Source organism: Schistocerca nitens, chromosome 3, assembly GCF_023898315.1.
Source record: "Schistocerca nitens isolate TAMUIC-IGC-003100 chromosome 3, iqSchNite1.1, whole genome shotgun sequence".
Lineage (NCBI taxonomy): Eukaryota > Metazoa > Arthropoda > Insecta > Orthoptera > Acrididae > Schistocerca > Schistocerca nitens.
In genome coordinates, this window is record NC_064616.1 from 620,395,993 (window position 1) to 620,415,253 (window position 19,261).

The window sequence follows — 19,261 nt, forward strand, 5'->3', positions numbered from 1 at the left end:
CACAGTTTTAATCTGCCAGGAAGTTTCATAAATTAAAATGCTATTGCCCCCTTGGACTAATTTACGCAGCAGGACGGACTGGTAATTTGAGCTGTATAACTTTTTTTACACACCCCAATAAGAATATATATTGCTTCATAGAAATATTATTTTAATATTATCTCATTATTTATTTGTGTAAAAATTATTGTAAGTCTCCCTTAAATTTTTGAAATTTCTCCAATATGCAAACCAAATGGATTGCAATGTACATCACGAGATGAGTAAGTCACAATTCAGCTCGCTCTGCAGTAAGATAAAAGATGTTTGAAAACAAAGTTGGTTAGGACAGGAAAGGATAGCGTCATTCAATGCTGCACAAAGATCTTGTATGAGTGACTATTACTTGAACCTTTAACACTGAAGTGCTACTCTCTTATCAGTATATAAAATGCTATCAACTGTTATATGGGGAATTGAAAGTGCCTGCCACTGAGTGCCCAAAGTTCTTCAAAATGTTTAGCACACACTGCAGTGAAGCGTGCACTGATATGAAACTTCCTGGCAGATTAAAACTGTGTGGCGGACCGAGACTCGAATTCAGGACCTTTTCCTTTGGCAGGTATGTGCTCTACTGGAACGTACGAGACGAGGTACTGGTGGAAAGGTCGCGAAAGGTCGCAAGTTCAAGTTTCTGTCTGGCAGTAAGTTTCACTTTTACAGTTCTTTAACATACCTTAGGCGGGGTAATCAGTCAAGTTTCTTGGCAAACAAGATAGGCAGGATCCTACTGGTACTTTGAAAAAGAAAACAGTGTTCCCCAGCTGCAAGAACATTAAGTAAAAAAGGCATGCATGATTTTATATACACATTTCTCAGACAAGATCTTTCATTTCTCCCCAGCCATCTCCAAATCATTTGAAGTTGATGAGCTGTAGTTGACAGGCTGGAGCTAAAAGAAAAATGTAAAAATTGTCAAGAAACCAGCAACTCCTTACTACAGACACTATCGCAAAAAGTGTGGCACTTGAACTTGCCTCAGAGACTCCAGTCTCTCACAAGAAGTTATATGGAACATTGCTGGAGAACAGTATTCAACCAGAATACATTATTGTTAATTACATAAAATCAAATCAAAATAATGACGACTTGTGTAGTTTTGCATTTTGAGAATTTTGGATGTTCAGACAGTATAATTTGTCGTAAATTCAAATTTATTTTGACCTAATGATCAAGCTACATGAGTTGTGGCAACAAGTTTTGAATATATCAGCAACCAAAATAAATACATACACACACACACACACACACACACACACACACACACACACACCAATTTTATGGTGACAAGTTATTTGACAAACAGATTGCAATGATACAACTTTTTAGATACCCCAATAAGTATATATAGCTGTTCATAGAAATATCCTACCTAGATCTCCATGAATACCCAAATTTATCATATCCCAGGGGTGCCTGCAGATTTGCATAATTTTGGCCCCATCCAATTCTTGTTGCTGAGCCTTCTGGCATATCCTCTATAGTAGCTTCGTAATACCAGATACCTGCGGTAACAGCTGTAACAGAACAAACATGCCCTCCAGATCAACATACACATTACTATAAATGAACAGAACTACATATTTTACTTATTCTTTTGAGTGGAGAAATTGCTGCACACTTTAAGAGCTTTCTTTGTATACACTTGAGCAAATAGAGAGACTGGAAATGACAGAGTAAGAGCTGGATTCAGCTCACTAAACTGACAACTCAATGCTTCTATTACTCAGTGAATTGTCACCATTACTTCGTAAATCATTTACAATCCACCAGAATTTTTCCATTACCATATTTAAATGCTTTATCTAAAATTAGTCATGTGAATGCCCAAAAGCAGGGTAACAATGCCAACATCTTTGCTGAGGGAATTTCTCTCTTTCCAAATTAGCAAAAGAATTTGTAAAGCGAAATTTTTATTTTCAATTTTTTCTGCAACTTAAAAGGAACTAAAATGGTACATGCTACTACTAATTCTAAAAGGGCCACAAATTTCATAAGTTGATCCCTTTCTCAGGACAAAAGAGTGCAAAGCTATGTCCCCTCCAATATGGGCAAGACCAATAAAACATGGAGACCAAATGGACTACACTCAGTAAAGCACTGTAGTATTCAAACTACATCTGACAGCAAAATACTCTCATTCAAAGGATATCAAGAATACAGTTGTTGATAATTGCATTTTTTTATCCAAGCAAAGATATTTGTATGATGAAGCACACAAGTAAGCTGCAGCTGCAGTTTTTCTTTATACACAGGTTTTAATTTAGTCTTTGGTCTCACAAGCTTTGTGGAATGAATATTATCTGTGTATTTAACTGTGTTGACTAGTGTCAAGTAACATCTTCTAAGCATTTGCATATTTTCCGAGCATTTGTGTTGTATGAGCTTACTTGATAGTGTATTGATAACCAGAAGCAGTGTAGTGGCAGTATTAGATAGAATCTAGCAACTGGTTGGGTTAGTGTGGTACAGACAAACATAAATTAAAGGTGAATAGGGACTGCACCTGTTGTGTACAGATGCAAGAGGAATTGGCCATTGTCCGGAAACAACTGTAAGCTGTGTTCACCAAGGCCAACAGGTTGCTACCTTGGGCAGCCGTGATAGTGGGACACCCGAGATAAATTGTCTGGGATCTCTGATGCCACAGCGCCTTCAGACTTGCTTGTTCTTACCTGTTGACACACACCTGTTGGTGAAGGACACACAGTGGCAGGGTTGTGAACCTCTGGGCAGAAGGTGAAAGAGGATACTGGTCACGCAGCTATCCCCTTGCACCTTAAAAACTGATCCAACATACTGCCCACTGATGAAAGTGCATCTAAGCCAGAACAGGATGCTTTGTATGTTGGAACTGGGAGCAATGTTCCTGAAATGTCCTAATAAGTGAACAACATTAGGAAAGTGTCGAATCCCTTTACAGAATTAGGAGATAGGTTGGGAAGGAAGTTCAGTGTCCACTCTTCTAGCTGGGAGGTCACACCGAAGATGTGAAGGAGGCTTTGCTGGTAGCGTCTGAGCACAACAGATGCACCAAGCCGCAAATCAAGGCTTACGTTGGCAGCAATGATGCCTGCCACCTCCTTTCGGAGCCCATTTTTGATTCCTACAAGATGCTGGCCATTTGGTGAAGACAACTACCCTCACATACAGGGTGAAAGCAGAGCTAGCATTTTGCAACATCATTCCCAGAACAGACTGCAGCACTCTGGTTTGGAGTCAAGTGGGAGGCTCAACCCAGAGACTCGTATGATTCTGTTACGATCATGCATACAGATTTCTTAGCCTCTGCAATCAACTGTATAGTTAAAGGATCTCCTTCATAGGACAGGAGAGAAATGCCTCTACAGGCATGATTCAGATATGTTCTGGTTGCAAACAAGAAAGAATACCAGCCTCATTAATTAACCCTTTCACTGCCACAGATGTGCTAGCCAAAGGCTTTCTGAGTGTGATGTCACTGTGGCATAAGCTGACTACCTGCAACAGGACCTTTCCGCCTGTGACTGGTTTCTGCCTGCTGTATTACCTGTACCAGTATCTCTGCGTCACGCTGAATATTTTGGTCGTAGCTTGCGAGGTAAACATTGTAGAATCCATACATCCACTATCTCCACTTAATCTGTGCTCTTGGTGCATGCTAGCACAATAATTCATTCACAAATAAACTGCTTGTTGGAACACACTTCTGCTGCATCTGAATATACAGGGTGATTCAAAAAGAATACCACAACTTTAAAAATGTGTATTTAATGAAAGAAACATAATATAACTTTCTGTTATACATCATTACAAAGAGTATTTAAAAAGGTTTTTTTTTTCACTCAAAAACAAGTTCAGAGATGTTCAATATGGCCCCCTCCAGACACTCGAGCAATATCAACCCGATACTCCAACTCGTTCCACACTCTCTGTAGCATATCAGGAGTAACAGTTTGGATAGCTGCTGTTATTTCTCGTTTCAAATCATCAATGGTGGCTGGGAGAGGTGGCCGAAACACCATATCCTTAACATACCCCCATAAGAAAAAAATCGCAGGGGGTAAGATCAGGGCTTCTTGCAGGCCAGTGATGAAGTGCTCTGTCACGGGCTGCCTGGCGGCCGATCCATCACCTCGGGTAGTTGACGTTCAGGTAGTTACGGACAGATAAGTGCCAATGTGGTGGCGCTCCATCCTGCTGAAATATGAATTGTTGTGCTTCTTGTTCGAGCTGAGGGAACAAATGCTTGCTGGATGCGTGCTACATTTTCATCACTCGTTCTCGGCCGTCCAGAACTTTTCCCCTTGCACAAACACCCATTCTCTGTAAACTGTTTATACTAACGTTTAATACACCACCTATCAGGAGGTTTAACACCATAATTTGTTCGAAATGCACGCTGAACAACTGTCGTCGATTCACTTCTGCCGTACTCAATAACACAAAAAGCTTTCTGTTGAGTGGTCGCCATCTTAGCATCAACTGACGCTGACACCTAGTCAACAGCGCCTCAAGCGGTCCACATTCATATTTCTTCCATCACACCACCTGATAGCAATCATTTTTAAATTGAAACTCAACTGCTCTTCATTTCAGTTACCTCTGCAGTTTTATCATGGTGTGCCTATTATGAACAGTGGCACATGTGGTTGTTTTGTGGTTGTGAAGCTACAGGAATAGGCCTGGGCTGGAAAGCCGTTGCCAACATAGTTTGTCTCTAATTTGTATATGGTCTTTTAACTGTTGCCACTATGTTGCCACTTTTCTCCAAATTGTGGGACCAAATTTCTGTTGTAGCAACAATATATGCAGAGAATTCCAAAATGTACTCAGTCTGACAGTCACACACAACAAATGTCTAGTCCGTATCTACTTTGCCTGGATGGAATAAATTGTTTAAAAGATAATCAGTCTTTCATCAATGAAAAGCTTCTGATGTGGACTAAACATGATGCAAAAGTCATACAAATTTCATCAATACAACTCCAAATTTTGAATGAACTGTGACCTCCAGTATCTGCAAAGTTGTCACTGAAGGGTAGCACTTTCAAAAGTATAATAAAATGGTCTTGGGACAGTGTTTTGCTGACTGGAGTGTTAAATGTATATCTATGGACCAACACTCCCTTACTTTCAAATTTTGAACTTGAGCCATTAGAAGACAAATAGCAACAAAACAATAAAGTTCCTAAATCCAGTATCATTCCACCCTGACAGTCAAGAACACAAAAATTCACAAGTATTTGCCTTGCTGTGTATATAATACCAATTTGTTTCGTCTGCTATGAAATGAAACAGGTATTCTGATGGGAATATTGTAAAAAATTATAGAAAGCATGAGTCATTAACCGGTTGACATTTGTGCCCTGAAGCTGACTCTTAAAACACATACTTTAATGACTGGAAATCTGTTTCAAATCAAAAATTTCACTGAAGTACGCTCTTTTCTGAAGTATTTTGCAATCGCTGTCCGATTTTTCTGATTCTCAATATCTGCCAACTGCACCACTTGTAGAAACATCAAACTAGTTTGCTGTACCAGCCAATGTACAAGACAGGACTATTACTTGAGATTCGATTGAAGATTCATCAGTGCTACTGACATCAGAGAGAGATCATACTCACTGACACTCCTGGAGAGTGACTATGGAACTGACTTGCTTCTTCAGTTTCTTATTGAAAATTTTGTCAATGTTGAAATCAAGTTCATTATTTAGGGCTACAGTTTTTATTTTATTGAGTTCCTAGTCATAGTCTTCTTGGGACATGGGATAGGAAAAAGACAGTGGATCATGTGGAATGATTTGTTGGTTGGATTGGAGAAGGGACCAAATTACACCGTCATCAGTCCCTCCGACCTTGGAATAACTAAAACCGATAAAACCTCACACTATAAGAGGGAACTACAATGGCCGTAAAATTACAAACTATTGACAGAAGGGTGGAAAAAGAGAGGAGGGAAAGAATGTGACTAATGACAGGGGCATGAAGGACAAAGCACAGGTAGACAAGATAGACACTCAAGAAAAAACTGGCCTCATAAAGGAAGGAGGGGGAAGGCAGAGGGCAGGGGTGAACCAACAAGCCCAGTCAAAGCCAGTCCAATCGGGGCGAAGAAGGGAGCAAGACAGACTGCCATCCCCTTGTTGTGACTCGCCGATCATTCATTCAAAGCGCCGCCATGCAATTACGCGCATCCTCTACGTGCGGCGCTGTCTGCCAGCCATGCAGCAGCTGCACCACCTAAGCGGCCAGCCGAGCAGCGGTCGCTCGACTGGGACTCAGTGCTCATTCGAATGCTAATGTGTACACATGTCTTGCTTGTCAACTTACTCTGTGACTTATATGTGTTGTGTCGTTCTGAAATATATTTGTTAAACTTGACGTTAAAACACCCCTCCACCCACCGATAAGGTTGAAGGTCCCGCCCTTAAATAAAGTGATAAAAACCCCAATCACGAAGAAATCGTAAAACTAGATCAGCCGCTGAGGCACTGTCAGCTAACGGCAGGGGTAGCAAGTCAGGAAAGCTGAAAGTCTGTCACAGGGTGGCAAAGTCGGGACAGTCCAGTAAGAGGTGAACCACAGTCAACATTGATACACAAGGACAGAGGGGGGGGGGGGGGGTCCTCAAAACGGAGGAGATAACCGTGAGTCAGCCAAGTATGGCCCATGCGGAGCTGGTAAAGGATGGCAGAGGCTTTACGAGAGACCCATAAGGAGCACCACCACATAGTTGTAGAATCCTTTATCGCCCTGAGCTTGTGTGGCAAAGGAAGTGTGACATTCTGCATCCCAAAGTACCAAAATGTGACAATGTAATCTCGAGCAAAGGTCTATTTCCAGAATGCTGACAGCAAGAGATGGCCCGTTAGTATCCAATTTAGTCAGTCGATCGGCAAGTTCACTGCTAGGGATCCCAACATGGCCTGGGGTCCAAAGGAAAACAGAGCATCCACATTGATCAAGGAGAGAAAGGGAGTCCTGGATAGCTATGACCAATGGGTGGCGAGGGAAGCACTGGCCGACAGCTTGCAAACTGCTCAAGGAGTCACTACAGATAGTGAAGGACAGTCCTGAGCAGAAGCGGACATGGTCCACTGCGTGCAAGATGGCTACCAATTCTGCAGTAAAAAAACTACAGCCACCTGGCAAGGAACAAAGTTCAGTGTGTCTCACATATGTGTTAGCATAACCAGTGTGACAAGCAGCATGGAACCATCAGTATAAATCATTTCGGAACCCTGGAATGAACTGAGGAGACAGCAGAATTGGTGACCAAGTAGAATTTGTGGCAAATGGCCTCCGGAGGGACAGAATCCTCTGAATTGATGGAGAGATCAAGACAGAGCTGTGGCCGAGAGACGTACCACAGAGGGGTATGTGCGTCAGCGGAGAAAAGAGGCAGTAAAGGGAAGTGCTGGAGCTCAGAAAAGAGTGACTGAATGTGGGCAGCCAGGGTAAGCCCACATTGTGGCCGCCATCGAGGGAAGTTGATCTCCAAGTCTGGATAAAGGAGACCATTATTAGGGTGCTTTGGGGTGCAGCGAATGCAGAGCGCGTAAGATATCAGCTGTTGTTTGCTCAAAACTCGCAGTGGTGGAATCCCCGCCTCTGCGAGAAGGTAAATCACGGGGCTAGAGCGGAAAACACCAGTCGCAAGTCGTACCTCACAATGGTGGGTGGGGTCTAGTAACTGCAGTGCTGAAGGTGACGCAGAACCATAGACAGGACACCTGTAGTCTAAACGAGACTGGACCAGCGCTTTGTGCAATCTCAGGAGAATAGAGTGGTCTTTACCCCAGCTGGTATTGCACAGACATCTAAGAACATTGAGATGTGACAAGTATGTCCTCTTCAGCTGGTGAAGATGAGGGAGCCATGTAAACCAGGCATCGAAGACCAGACCCAAGAAGCGATGGGTGTCCACCACCTTGAGGGATTGACCATTGAGGAACTGGTCCAGATGGGGATGGACTGTACAGCCACAGCAGAAATGCATGACACATGACTTGGCGACGGAAAACTGAAAGCCATTGGAGAGAGCCCAAGACTGCATCCGGTAGATTGCCCCCACCTGTAGATGGCATTCTGCAGCGCCCATGAGAGAGGAAGGGATGTAGATACAAAAATCATCAGCAGTCAAAGAGGGCGACACTGTCTGCCCAGCAGCCACCACCAGTCCATTAATGGCGATTAAAAAGAGAGGGACGCTTAGCACAGAACCCTGTGGAACCCCATTTACTTGCCAATTGGAAGTGCTGTAGGAGGAACCAACTTGGACCCGGAAAGAGCGACAAGAAAGAAAGTTACAGATAAAAACTGGCAGAGCGCCACAAAGGCCTCACTTGTGAAGAGTGGTGAGGATGTGGTGGCGCCACATGCTGTAGTAGGTTTTACACAGGTCAAAGAAGACTGCATTGAGGTACTGCCGATGGACAAAAGCCAAGCGGATAGCAGACTCCAGGTGGACCAAGTTATCCACCATAGAGCGGCCACAGTGAAAACCACCTTGTGTCGATGACAAAAGGTGGTGGGATTCAAGCATCCAAAACAGCCGCCGACTCCCTTGGTAACGGGGTGGCTTCCCAAGCTTCAACACTGGAATAACAATGCTTTCCTGCCCCTGGGTAGGAAATACCCCCTCACTCCACAGACAGTTGAAAAGGGTCAGTATACAACAGTGGACAGCCACCGATAAGTGTTGGAGCATTTGGTTATGTATCCGATCTGGTCCAGGAGCCGCGTCGGGACAAAGGGCGAGGGCACTGGTGGATTCCCACTCACTAAATGGGGCATCAGAAGGCTCCAAGCAACTAAAGACAAAGGCAGTCGTTCAGAGTCCTCTTTCAGGAGGAGCAACGTGAGTGGATACTGAGTCGATGCAGAGACTTGGGCAAAGTGTTGAGCAAACTGCTCTGCGACGTTTCTGGATGGGCAAAGACAACATCATGCACCAAAATTCCTACAACACTGGTGGGAGGACGAGGGCCAAAAATTCGCCTGAGTTCCACCCAAACTTGGGAAGACAGGGTGTGCAGTCTTATTGCAGCCATATACTGTTCCCAGCATATCCGTTTCTGAAATTTGATAAGGTAACGGGCCCAGGCGCAGAATCGTTTAAAGACCAGAAGGAGAGTAGAAGGGTGCCGCTTGAAGTGTTGAAGAGCACAGCAGCAGTCTTATGGCCACAGCAATTTCCAGAACCCACCTAGGGACCATCTTCCGATGGGGTGAAGCCGAGGCAGAAGGGATGGCTGAAACAAGTGTGGAAAAAACAGGGGAGTCAAAATGTGTGTAGACTCATCAATACTACTGTGTGGTAGTACAGGGGGATGGTAGCAGAGAAGGCCCACCTGGGAGGGTGACGGAGTGAGTAGGTCAAAACAATCAAGTAATGATCGCTGTCACATAAGTAATTGTGGACACCCCACTGAATGGAGGGAAGAAGGCTGGGGCTGCAGATGGAGAGGTCAATGGCAGAGAAAGTGCCATGTGCCACACTAAAGTGTGTGGGAGCGCCAGTGTTTAGGAGACAGCCCTGCCAGAACAGCTTCAACTGAACTGTCCTGCCCTGGGCAGTAGTCGTGTGACTTCCCCAAAGAGGGTTGTGGGCATTAAAGTCCCCTACAAGCAAAGGGAGAACAGAGTTGAAGAAGGGTGGTTAGGGCAAGGATTGTGGGTGGCCTGTCAGGCAGGAGGTAGAGATTACAGATTGTGATTGGAGTGGCCAGATGGACCCTGACAGCAATTGCTTCCTGAGAGGTGTGGAGCGGAACCTATTTACTAACAATGTCCTTGCGGACCAAGATGCAAACACCACCAGAAGCCCGCAAGGGGCCAATTCGGTTTCAACAGAAAGCATGGAACCCACAAAGGGTGGGTGAGTAACAGTTGACAAAATGGGTCTTCTGGAGATGGTGGTGGTTGTTGGGATGTTTAAGGGGGACTAAACAGCTAAGGTCATCAGTCCCCCTCTTCTGGAGAGCAATGCAAGCAGCAGAGTAGGAGGAAAGAAGGGGCTGCAACTCCGGGAGGTGACACAAATAGCCATTACAATTCCACTGGAGGATTCTCAAGCTGGAGTCCAAATGGGAAGCGAACAGACCGGAGCCAGTCATGCCGCCGAGTCGCCATCCGTCACCGGTAAGGATGGAGTAGTAGTGTCCATATAGGTGGGGTCAGGCACTGTTGGTTCATTGGCTGGAGGAGAAGGTGGCGGCACCTCAGGGGGTACCGGAGAGGCCTTGGCCTTGACCTTGACCTTGTTCTTGTTTCTGCTTCTCTTGTGAAGGAAGAGAAGGGCTGACTGCAGCAAAGTTGGGCAAGGAATTACACCTGGCAATCTTGGTGCCAACCAGCCGCGGATCGCGCAGCCAATGTGGAGCTGCAGATCACCTTTCAGGGGGTGCCAGGAAGAGAAGCCCTGGGAGTAGGCTCCAGTTCCAGCGGCTGCCAAAGAAGGGTAGCGCTTCTCCGGTGGGGGAGGGGCAGCAGCACCCGAAGGGGTGGGTGTGGCCACTGATGTGGAGGTGGAGGGGGAGGGGGAGTGGGAGAGTGAGGGTTAGGCGGGAGGTGTGGGGCGAGTGGGGTGGGGCTGGGAAGAGGAGGGGGTAGGAGGGGAATGGACATAACTGAAGCAAAAGTAGAAGTGTACTCTTGAATCTGTCGTCGTTTCACATACACCAGGCATGCTGGCAAGCGTGGAGGATGCTGCACATTTCAAGTTATGCACATCAGCGGGGGAGCACAGGCACTCCCCTCGTGAATGGGGTGCCCACAGTCACCGCAGAGGGGATGATTGGTGCAGCAGGAAGACGTGTCCAAACTGTAAGCATTTGAAGCATCTCATCAATGGTGGAATATAAGGTTTTACATCACACTGATACAGCACCACCTTTACCTTCTCTGGGAGGGTATCCCCATCGAAGGCCAGGATAAAGGTGCCTGTATCAGTGCAATTGTTTTTAGGGCCTTGCTGGACACTGCGGATAAATCTGACTCCTCACCGCTCGAGGTTCGCACGGAGCTCCTCATCAGTTTGGAGTAGAAGATCCCAGTGGAAAATGATGCCCCGTACCGAGTCCAAAGATTGGTGGGGTGCAACGGAGACTGGGATGTCACCAAGATGGTCACAAGTACACAGGGCTTCAGATTGGGCAGCAGAAAAGGTATTTATGAGAAAAGAATGGGACCGCATTTTACTCATGGATTACACTTCGCCATACTTATCTTCAATCATCTACACGAAAAACAAAGGCTTGGTAGTGACAAAACTTTCACCATTTGTTCTGATACAAACCAGGTACCAAGGGAAAGGTTCCAACCCAAGCCAGCAAGCTTGACACTCTTCCCATGGGGTGGCCAGGGAGGTGAAGTCCGAAGGATCAGGAGGAGTGTCATGTCTTCTATCACTCTTAAAGATGGCTACAGAATGGCCAGGATGATTAAGCTTTTGTCACTTCATGTCGAAGGCATCTGCTCTAGTACCACCCACTCGGACCAGGAGCTCGCCCTGTGGGTGCCACCCAGCCAAAGCAAGGGCCGTCTGGCACAGCGGCCATTGCTGGGAGTTCCGATGCCCCAAAGTGATGAGCACCGACTCCTTGGAATACATGAGACGTAACAGCTCAGGTACTAGCAGTGTGATCCCTGTGTTGTCAGGGGGCTCAGCCAAGTGGGTACTTAACAGACCCACCACATGGACTGGCTACTGTGCTGGTGACCTAGCATGAAGGTGGGGGGGGGGGGGTGTTGGGAGTTCATCCCCAAATGGAAAACGTTGGAAATGGAGGTCGAACCCCAAGGGGACCAAAAATGCCAAAAAAGGAGATGGAAACAGCAAACTAAACAATAGCACATACCAAAACAAAGCCGGGAGGATAGCCAGGTGCACCAAGAGGGAAAGGAGGGGGCAGGGAGAAAAGAGCAAGAACAGGGAGGCAGAGGAACAGGGGCGGTAATGCAGTATGGAAAAAGGAAGGAGACTGCAATAGCTCGGGGCGCTGTGTGTGCCACACACGTACCCACAAAAGGAACTGTGGGCCCTCTGGGGGGATCATGTGTAATGCTGCATTTTTGTAGGCTGTAGGATGTTAAAGAGGAAGCTGGAATGAGTGTCTCCCCTTGCTTACAGAAATGTTCATGGGCAAACGGGAGACTGACTTTTGTACATGTGAACCATAAGCAAAACGTGTTGTGTATAGGTACAGTTATGTCGATGATATTGTCTGTATGCCAAAAGGTTCCACCAGACAATTCCAGAACTTCATGAAAAATATAAATCAATGGCATACTAGCATAAAGGTCAGTAAGGAGTTGGTGGGTTCCATAAATAACTTCCTAGACATGCAGCAATGCACAACATGATCCGCCATCTCCATCCTAGTCCTATGTGCAAATCAAGAATAGGACCTGAGCCTCAATAAAATAAAAACAATCGGCACAAATAATGAATTTGATTCCAATACAGGTTGTACATAAAGTCCAAGAACAATTTCAATTCTTTATTGCTCAAGAACCAAACATTGTATAGATATAATAAATGTCATTTTGAAGAGAAACCCTGAAAGGTTGTTTTTTTTTTCCCCCCCCCACGTATACCGCCACAGTGTAGTTTGGTAATTTGCCAATAGTCAGCACTAGTCACAAACATGGTGAGTTCAGGTGCGAGTGCACTTTGCCGAGAGCACTTCTTGGACATGTTGCAGCAATGGCTGATGCCTCAAATGCAAACAGACTCTCCGTTCATCTTTCAGCAGGATGGGGCTCCACCCCATTTTCATCATGAAGTTCATGGGTACCTTAACATGGAGCTGCTGCATCGATGGATCGGCAGTGCTACAGAAGGGGACAGCTGTTTCATGAAATGGCCTCTCTGATCACCAGATCTCACTCAGTGTGACTTTTTTCTGTGGGGACACATTAAAGACATGGGGTACGTACCGCCTCTACCACATGAAGTAGCAGAGCTCTGGGAGAGAATACGGGAAGCGACCGCCAGCCGACAATGCCAAGCAAGGATGGGTATGTCAAGAATTCAATTACTTTATTGATGTCTGCCGAGTCACTGGTGGTTCGCATATCATATGTTTGTAAAAAGACTTTAAGAGTTTCTCTTCAAAATGCAATATGTATTACATCTGTACAATGTTTAGTTCTTGTGCAAAAAATAACTGAAAGTGTTCTCGGACTTTATGTACACCCTGTATTACTGACAAAATCCTCAATAAAAAGCTGAAGAAGCAAGTCAGATTCTTACTGTACCCAGTGAACAATGCAGACAGTCCGAAAAGGAAATGGTGCAGTTTACCTTTTAAAGGTAGAACTTCAAATAGTATACAGGCAAAAGGTTTCTCTGTGCTTTTCTACGTCCAACAGACAGTAGGTAGATGTCTCCTCCATTCAAAATACAAACAACCAGCTATCATGAAAAGTGGGGTTTATAAAATTATCTGCTGAGAGTGTCAGTCTTGCTATATTGGACAGACTGGCAAGTCAATCTGCACTAGGCTCAGACAACACAGAATCTGGAGATGTGTGCTGGAGCAATGGGAATGCCAGCCACGGAAAAGGCATCCCCATCCACATTAGTAAAGGCTCACCTGGAGAGGTGATCATGTGAGTGATGCTGAAGAAAAGATAAGAGAATCAGTAAATGATCACTGTTATATGGAGGGGTGGAACTGAAGGATACAGATGGAAAGATCAGCAGCCAAGAAAGTGATGTGTAGCATTCTAAAGTGTGTAGGAACTTCAGTGTTGAGAAGGCAGAGATCAAGCTATCAGCAGGTCTTCAACAATCGTGCATCATTCAATGGTCACAGTACCTCCCCATAGAGGGTTATGGGTGTTGAAATTCCCTAGAAGGGATGGAGGAGGGAGCTGTTCAAGGAAGATTAGAACAGCAGGAAGTGCAAGAGGCTGGTCTGGGGGGGGAAGACAAATATTTAAGAATTGCATATTGTTACCACAGTGTCTAAATGGTTCTGACCAGCCACTGCTTCCAGTGTGGTTTCAAGAGGAATCCAAGAACTAAAATTGTCTGTGCAGACTCACAGACAGACACTACTGGAGCCTCACAAAGGGCCAACCCAGTTCCAGCCTAAGGCTTGGAAACCATATAGTGTCATCAAACAAGTATCCACAAAATGAGATTTCTGCAAGACTACATAAGGTACCGAGTAGAGAGAAAGAAGAGACTGTAATTCTGGAAGATGATGATACTAACCATTATACAGTTAACCCTGCTTTTCCACTTTTCAAGTGCCTTAAAAAACATGGTGTGAAATGCGGGAAAATGTAAAATGTTGCAAATAACATTTTCAGCTGTAAAGGTTACATATAGGGTACCCCCTTGCATTTTCGCATTTTATGTATGATAGGAGGGACTTTTTTACTATCTAAGACAAGTTTATTATATAACAAAAAATCACTGATGCAATTGAAACTGATAACTGTCTGGGAAGTAAAAGTATGACTCAATTTCATGTCATAAACGATGTTTTTGGAAAGCATGCAACTATCATTCTTTATTTAAAGAATTAAACACTGCACCAGTTACATATTTTATTCCATGCTTAGCATGACTCATTTCACGAATTTTTTCTCGTTATCAAGTGCTAATACTTCCAAAATTAATTTGTGTAGTGTTTGCGTATGTATTGTTCTGCATCTCTTGCACTGTAGTCTTTTTCAGGTTATCAGGTACCATGCCTCCTAAGTTATGTAGAAAACCAACACTTGCACCATTTGTTTGCGTAACATGACAAAAAATATGTATGTAAATACTGCACTTGACAACGAGAATAAATTCTTGAAATACATTTTGCCCAGCATGAAAAAATACGTAACTGGCACTGTTGAAACCAAAAATATTTGAGCAATGCAAAGTGATTGAAAAGGTCAACCAGCACAAGTGGCGAAACAACGAAACACGCAAAATATGGCTCAACAAAGGTGTCATGATTACAACAATGACGAAACTGCACATGTGCAGTAGAGATAGCTTGGAAATGGTTGCGATTGGCTACGATATCTTTATTCGAAAGTACGCAGTTACTCCCATTAGGCACCACGCCGAGTAGAGCTTGGCAGCAGCAGGAGATAGGGAGATAGGGCAGGAATTGTTCCAACTTTTACACATTTACCCGTTCAAATCCACTGAGTAGAGCACCCTGAGGTCAAGAAACTTAACCACGTAACATTTGTAAACACTACTTGATGGCCAACATCATGCCAGCGTCATTTTATGTCAGTTTTGCCTCTGTGAACATTTTTTTATCAAGCATAAGTCGCGGGAGAGTTAAGTATGTTGACACAAAATCAGGTGCGAATGAACATTGTGGGCCTAGGAAATTTGACAGGAGCAATAAAAAAATGTCATAAATGGTGGGAAAAACGTTAATTCCGAGAACGTAAAAGTGGGGTTACATTGTAATTCCATTGGAGGAGACTAGTGCAAGAGTCCAGGTGGACATCAAACGAGCCAGAATCAATCATTGTGCTGAGTCAGTGTGCATCACTGCTAAGGACAGAGTGACAGCCATGAATGTAAGATCAAACCCTGATTGAAAGGGAGGGGCAACATCCCCTGGTAAGTCAGTGGTCCTCGTCCCAAGTCTTACACATCTCCTCCTCCTCTGGAAGGCCAGAGGAGGTATGGTTGGGAAGAGAGCAAGTTGCAGCAGTATCAGGGTCTGAAAGAGACCAAGCGGCTTTGAGGCGCACACACAGCATCATTGTGTGTCTGACTCAATGTTACAGACTTCTTGTTCTGGTTCTCCAGGCAGGAGGGCTCCCAAAAGGTGCCAGGGAAGAGGTTTTTTTTTTTTTTTTTTTTTTTTTCCCCCCTCTCTCCAGCCAAGGAGAAGGAGTGGTTCTGGGAGAGGAGGGAATGGAATGGGGGGGGGGGGGTGGAGGAGGAAGAAAGGACACAACAGAAACAAAGGTAGATGTTAAAGACAGCAGGTGGAAACAGTTGAATTTCTGTCAGACTTAAGAGTTGGGAAGGTGGCCATGAGTTTTGAATTCCTGAAGCTTCCTTTCCTCTTTACAGATTGGGCAATCTGGCGAGCGAGGAGAATGTGGCTGGAACAATTCATACACTTGGGTGGCGGGATGCGTGGACTCCTCACAGGGAGAGGGCAGCCTTAGTCGCCACAAATAGGAGTTGCCTCACATCACCTAAGCATGTGACAAAAACAGACATATCACAATAATGAACCATAACGCTGACTTTTTCGAGAAAGGTATCGCCCTCAAAAGCTAAGATGAAAGTGCCGGTATAAACATGATTGTCCTTAGGACCTCTTTGGACTCACCAGATGAAACGAATGCCGCACCGTGCCAGGTCCATGTGGAAAATAATGGCCTTGGATCATATTTAAGGATTTGTGGGGAGTAATGCTCGCCAGGATGTCTCTTAAGTGCTCATGAGAAGGGATTAGACTTAACCAAACCTATCTTCAATTAATATCTTCTACAGAATGGAGTGGTTTGGTAATGGCAGAAGTAGTGATGTGGGCCAGGCAAATGCCCAGTGGACAGGACATTTAAAAATTGGCCTTTGCCCAAAGCAAAGTTTTTATTGCTAGAATGTATAAATTACCAATTAAAATAAGGAATGGGACGATAACTCACGACATTAAAAGATAGTAAATGTTTACACTTAAAACCTACGTATATCAAATGGTTCAAATGGCTCTGAGCACTATGGGACTCAACTGCTGACGTCATTAGTCCCCTAGAACTTAGAACTAGTTAAACCTAACTAACCTAAGGACATCACAAACATCCATGCCCGAGGCAGGATTCGAACCTGCGACCGTAGCGGTCTTGCGGTTCCAGACTGCAGCGCCTTTAACCGCACGGCCACTTCGCCCGGCTCTACGTATATCATTCATTGCTTTTATTAGTAAGAACAACTAAGAGAGAAGCATTGGTGTTTTTTCCCCTAGCATTCCAACTTGCTGTACCAAGGAAGCACGCATGTTACTGACAGCTGCTTATCATTTATAATATAACCAATTCTCCTCTTCACTCTGTTTCTCTGTCACCCCCCCCCCCCCCCCCCCCACACACACACACACACCTCATTGAACAGCTATACAGTGATAAGCCAGTTAAAAAAAATCCTTATGTCATTGATTGTGTTAAATTGTTTTCAGTGGGAATGAAACTGCTTTATTATCAGATGTAGTGACATTTGAGACAGACTATAGTTTTACATTCTGTCTTTTCTTTATCTGCTTTTGTATAACCGCACTGCTGCGAAGATAAAATAAGAACATTACCATAAAAAGTATTTAATAATGAAGAATCAATGCCCACCTTGCAGCTAATCATGTTGATCCAGCAGTACTAATTAGAAACCAGAAGCCCGTTGAGGCACTTAGAGCAATAAGCTTTGATTGTGGCACAGCAAAGGACACTGCACTAAATGTTAATCAGGCTAGAGAGAATTTGGTTGGTTATAGAGACAAACTAGGAATTTAGTCCTGACCATCTAGGAATTTAGTCCTGACCATTTTTGTGGGAAGGAGTGAGTCCTCACCCCCCAGGAAGATAAAAATCATCATGTGAATCCTTTATTTTGGTGTAGACGTTTAAGAGGAACTTGTGAAGTGGCAGAAGTTGCCACAAAAATTCTATGCACACCAGTTACATCTGCTGCTACAGGGCATTCCTTCAGCATTTTTGGATTGACCCACAGTAAAAAAAGAAAGACTTACATCAGAGAGGGCAGCAAAACTAACCTACCTCTCATATAATTGAATGGAGCAGGAACACAACACGAGCCTATTAGTCCCAAGGAAAAACCCACACTGAACAGTCCAAGCAGAGATAAAATGGAAGGGAACTCAATAGTCTGCCAGCAATCAGATTCAAAAGAATCTGATGCAGAGTCGGAACTTCATGACTCTTCTTGAACTTCTGAAGATCAAGAAACTGAATTACAACTTTTTTTTTTCATTTTTATGCGGTACTATAGTATAAGTAAAAATAGTACCTACAGGTTAGCTACTTAATATAATTATACTTAACTTAAAAAATTACTATTAAACTTGAGTATTTTCTATCATGCACTACCCCAAGAATTGAACTCATTAATGACGTAAAAAGCTATGGTTACAGTCCAATTTATTTCACCTAATAACTTTCCCATAACTATCGAACAGCTTTTTCAACTTTGTTACCCAACCACTAAAGAAGCAGAGTTGCAAAACATCTTTGCCAATACAAAATATTAAATTAAAATTTTTTATAAGATGCATAAATGTCCAGGCATTTAAGAATTCTTGACATTTTCCCAGAGGCATTTATCCTGGGTTTTTGCTCCAACTTATAAATGCCCATGCATTTTACACCACTTGGCACAAATCTCCCCCTACATCCCGGAACAAACAAAGTTACAGGGAAAGGCTTTCATCGCAAGCGACGTACCTGGCCTTCCTCACAGTCGGTGACCAGGAAGGGGAAGGCTGAGAAAGCAAAAGTAGGAACAGAGACAGAACCATCCCCATATGAAGAGATTGGAACAGAAGAGCGGACAGACGTGAAGAGCATTCGCCCTGATACCACCTACTCCAATCAGGGTCTCATTGTGGGCACCACCCATTCCCAGCAAGGGCCACCTGGCACAGTAATTGTTGCTGGGTGTTCCAATGCCCCAGAATGATGAGCAACCACTCCTAGGCATACAGGAGGCAGTGACAGCTCAGGTAACAGAAAAGTGTGATCCTTGTGCTGTCAGGGGGCTCAGCCAGATGGGTACATAGTAGCCCCACCACACGGACTGGCTACTGTGCTGGTGACCTGGTGAGGTTTGGGGGTGGAGGGGGGCGGGGGCTATCTATGGTGAAAAATAAAGGTGGTGGGGGCAGAGGAACCCGTGCCAGAGACTCTAGGGAGGGAGTTCTTCCCCAAATGGCTGATACTATGTAAATAGAATTTAGAAAGGGAGGTCAAACCCCAAGGAGTGTAGAGTGTCAACACAAGACAAGTCCATAAAGGAATAGTAGAACTGAGGAACAGCTATGTCGTCGTAAAAGGAAACATAAAGGGGGAAAGGAGAAGGGGGGAGTAGGATGAGGAGGGGGTGGTGGGGTGGGGAGGGGGTGGGGGGTGGGGAGGGGGAGGGGGAGGGGGAGGAGGAGGAGGAGGAGGAGGAGCAGCAGCAGCTTGGATGGGGAGGAATAGATATGGAGAAGGGAATGCAGCCTGGGAGAGAAGAGTGGCT

General features: G+C 44.6%; 1 protein-coding gene across 1 annotated transcript in view; it reads right to left on the minus strand.

The window, feature by feature from the left end:
- Positions 1 to 19,261, minus strand: part of LOC126248558 (set1/Ash2 histone methyltransferase complex subunit ASH2) — a 186,766-nt gene that overhangs the window by 52,483 nt on the left and 115,022 nt on the right. The window contains exon 8 of the mRNA XM_049949646.1: positions 1,412 to 1,556. Within this exon, the coding sequence (XP_049805603.1) occupies positions 1,412 to 1,556 (145 nt within the window). The remainder of the gene's footprint in view (positions 1 to 1,411; positions 1,557 to 19,261) is intronic.